This window comes from Sebastes fasciatus, chromosome 15, assembly GCF_043250625.1.
Source record: "Sebastes fasciatus isolate fSebFas1 chromosome 15, fSebFas1.pri, whole genome shotgun sequence".
In the NCBI taxonomy this organism is placed as follows: domain Eukaryota; kingdom Metazoa; phylum Chordata; class Actinopteri; order Perciformes; family Sebastidae; genus Sebastes; species Sebastes fasciatus.
Window position 1 is genome coordinate 11,393,257 of NC_133809.1, and position 3,658 is coordinate 11,396,914.

Genomic DNA, 3,658 nt, shown 5'->3' on the forward strand with positions numbered 1-3,658 from the left:
GAAAAGTCTTTTATGTTTTGAAGAATCTGGAGCTGGGAGATAATTCATGTGTCTATAATTTATGTCTGTCTTGAGCGGAGTTAAACTGCAGAGCAATCACAGACTTATCCAGCTATAAATTCGGGGATTTAACACCCTTTTAAGGAGGCATGTGTTCCTACACTGACTCCCTGACCCACATTCCTGTTAGATTTAGGATCACTTAAGAGGCCTTCATATCTGGATACACCCAATACTGTGTAGCCTGCACGGCTTACATGAGATTTAGACTCACTTTCAGGGTGACACAGCGGAGAGGAGGGAAAAGCCTCAAGCCGAGGTGAAGGATGTCTTTTTGGTCTATAGTGGCTCCTCTTTTAAAAAAAAAAAAAAGCCATCAGGAGACGATCCACCTGTTTACATATGCACGCCCCAGACAGATGTTGAATAATTCATCCAACAGAGGCGGACAACATGCAGCTGTATTTGGGTTATGGGGGGGTGCATGGGTTCTCTCATGCAGCCCAAATTATAGGCATTACTTTGCAGGCAGAGGAGGGCAAAAAAAAAAAAAAAAAAGTAGGACACTTTGCATAAAGGATCCAACTGAGAGGCGCAATAAAATGGAGCTGCTGAAAGGTTCAGTTTCAGATTATAACACAGGTCTGTTTGGATTATAGGAAAAGGTGAGGCAAGTCAGTGGGTTTGATTTTTGGAAAAGTATACCCTACAGAACATCCTTTTCTCTGGAGTCTATAAATTGTATTTCTCTCAGTTCAGTCGCCCCCTTCTAAATGATGCAAATGAACTTGTTGCCAAATCATTTTCTTGAATCAATTCCCATCTTGTTGATGGGAGTGGATTGATCCCCACTGGAGCTCATTCTGACACACGTATTGAAAAATGACTGTGGAAACAATGTGGTTACTAGACGTCCATCCACTGGAGCTGAGACTAAATACCTAAGATGGATATGTTTTTGCAGAGGAGTGTATGTGTGTGTGTGTGTGCGCGTGTGAGACAGCAGCAGCAGGGGTGGCAGCGCTCTGTCAGACAGACGGAGAGCTATCTGGAGGTTTTATGGCTCACAGGTTTCTAGACTTCGCTTGCCCTTTGGGCCTAATGGACACTGATGGAAAATGACTCCACTGTTCCAGCGATCCATCAGACGCCCTCTTCCTCCCTCTCCCTGAGCTCCATCCATCAGGCCCACGGCTTTCAAACACATATTAGTGAACTTTTATGGGGCGCTTTACGCGTCCAGCTGTGGGCGCAAATAACGCGCCTGAAACTGGCAAGCGCTATATGTACAGCACGGGCATACATTTATTTCCAAAAGTTATATGGCACCAAAGAAAGAAGCCACACTGTATGAACTCAGGTTCAAAAACTCAATTTGCACTTTTAAAGAGGACCTATTATGTTTATTTTCAGGTGCATACTTGTATTTAGGGTTTCTACTAGAACATGTTTACATGATTTAATGATTAAAAAACGCTTTTTTTCTCATACCGGCTATGCTGAAGCACCCTCTGTCTGAAACGCTCTGGCTTCGTCCAAAATCGCGCTACTTACTCAATAGGTGTACTATCGTTCAACATGCTTTTGTGTGAATAAACAGTAGTGTGTATCTTTTGGACGCACTAAGCAGTAATTTACGTCGTCATTTCCTGAGAGCCTCCTTGCTGGTTGGAGACACGTAACCATGGTAACCTCATGTGACCAAAACGACGGTTTGTGAGAATAAAAGTCTGAATCAAGTTAACGTATATATTACGCCTAGCAAAGTGAAATCTTATACTTACAGTTAAATTAAAGCGTTATTGATGTTACAGTGCTGTCCGTTGACGTCTGTTATGAATGTTGTCGTCACTACCGCATTGCATTGTGGGATATTTATGCTGCCGTAGTGTCCAGTATTGCATACTGTATTATTTCACCGGAAATAGTATGCAATTCATGTACTATTGGTTTCATTCTAAGGTTTCGGACATACTAAAATATCTCCCATACTGCTTTAGCGTACTAAATAGCATGTTTGTTAGTATGGAATTTCAGACGCAACCTCTGTTTGAGCTCCAGCCCAAAAAAGCCCACTCTCTTTTGATTGGTCAACCGAACCAAACTCCGTGGACTCCGCTCCAGCTCCGCTCTAACTGTGAGGGCGTGACAAACTAGCCGCTAGGCGGGTATTATGCAAATGTGTTACTTGGTGACATCACCATGTTACAGAAGAAAAGGCAGGACTTAAAGCATGGACAAGGACTTTTACATGCACAAAAAACTATATTATAACACACTAAAGGAAAGGGAAAAAAGCATAATAGGTCCTCTTTAACTATAGTTCAATGTTCCACTCACACAGCTGGTTGTTTAATAAAGCCTATAACATTTATAAACAAAGACTACAATTTCCAGCTTAATTTGAATTCATCTGTTTGCACCTATAAATTCATAAATCAAAGGGGCAGTTAACTTTTTCTCAAATAAAAATGCATCCCCAACATGTGTATCACTGGGACGCAGTGAGTCAGCCTCGACTCCCCAGAGGGTGCGCGCCACGGCACGGCTATACAGACCCCGCCCGCGCAGAGAGAGAAAGCGAGAGAGAGAGAAGGTGGGGGTTACTTACTTACTTCCACCGAATCAGGGTGCCGGTGAGTGTTGTTGCCGCCATATAGGTGGAGGTTGCATGTTCTCGGATTTAAAGCTGTGATCATCAACTGCGGCCGGTCACCGTGACGCACAGGACAACCGAACCGGAGTCACATTGGATTAGAGCCAGAGACAGCGGAGGGAAGTTGAGATGCTGTAAGAGAGAGAGAGTGGTGAGAGAGAGAGAGAGAGGAAGAGGAGGAGGAGGAGGATGCTCCAGTCTCTCGCGGTTGTTTTTGTGTGATGATAAGTTTGGACTGCAAATAACGTGGAAAGGAGCGCGCTCGTGTAATCTGGGATGTATTTTCTTTGAACTGCAATAATAAGAGGAGAAAAAGGTCAAGTGGACGCAGTTGGACGCAGTTGGACGCAGTTGGAGAGGTCTGCGGTGAAGGAACAAAGCGTGCGTCAGGCTGAACACAAAAATCTGGGTAAAAACAAATATGACGGCCGATTTTTTTGACTTGAGTCTGCTGAGCTGAAGAGCGACGATAGATAAAATGACAAACCTTCGGGTGAATTCTGGATTGTGATTTTTTTTTTTTTTTTGGGGAGAAATAAATAAGGGGGGATCTTAATCCAAAGGCGGCGCATGCATCCATCTCCATCTCCTGCATGGTGCTGCTGCTGCGCGTAATGGGAGAAAAGTTTCGGACCTTGCAGAAGGAGACGCACTCGCAGCATCGCTCGTAAATAACATGTGAATCCTGCTGTTTCAGACCAAGTTTGAGAGTGAATTTCAGCCCATTTCAGTATGACTTGAACAACAGCTTTTGGGGTTTATCGGAACTCGCAATCAAGCCAGTTAACGATCCATGAACCACCGATTTGTCCAAAAGACGCGCAAGACGGACATTAATGATCTAAAGAGGAGGATTTCTGCAGCAGCAGCAGTGACAGCCTGATCCCAGAGAGAAAGAGAGAGAGAAAGAGAGATTCCCAACTGGATGTCTATGATGTTGTGCCAGCTCGGGCAGAGGTGTGTGATGGAGGTGATGGTGCTGACCATCCTGTCCTGGGTGTC

The 3,658-nt window shown here is 44.3% G+C and overlaps 1 protein-coding gene across 1 annotated transcript in view; it reads left to right on the forward strand.

Moving 5' to 3' along the window:
- The first annotated feature begins 2,437 nt into the window (after positions 1-2,437).
- Positions 2,438-3,658, forward strand: part of LOC141782976 (ephrin-A2-like) — a 94,804-nt gene continuing 93,583 nt past the window's right edge. The window contains exon 1 of the mRNA XM_074659835.1: positions 2,438-3,658. This exon is cut by the window's right edge and continues 66 nt beyond it. Coding sequence (XP_074515936.1) covers positions 3,582-3,658 — 77 coding nt within the window. The 5' untranslated portion in view covers positions 2,438-3,581.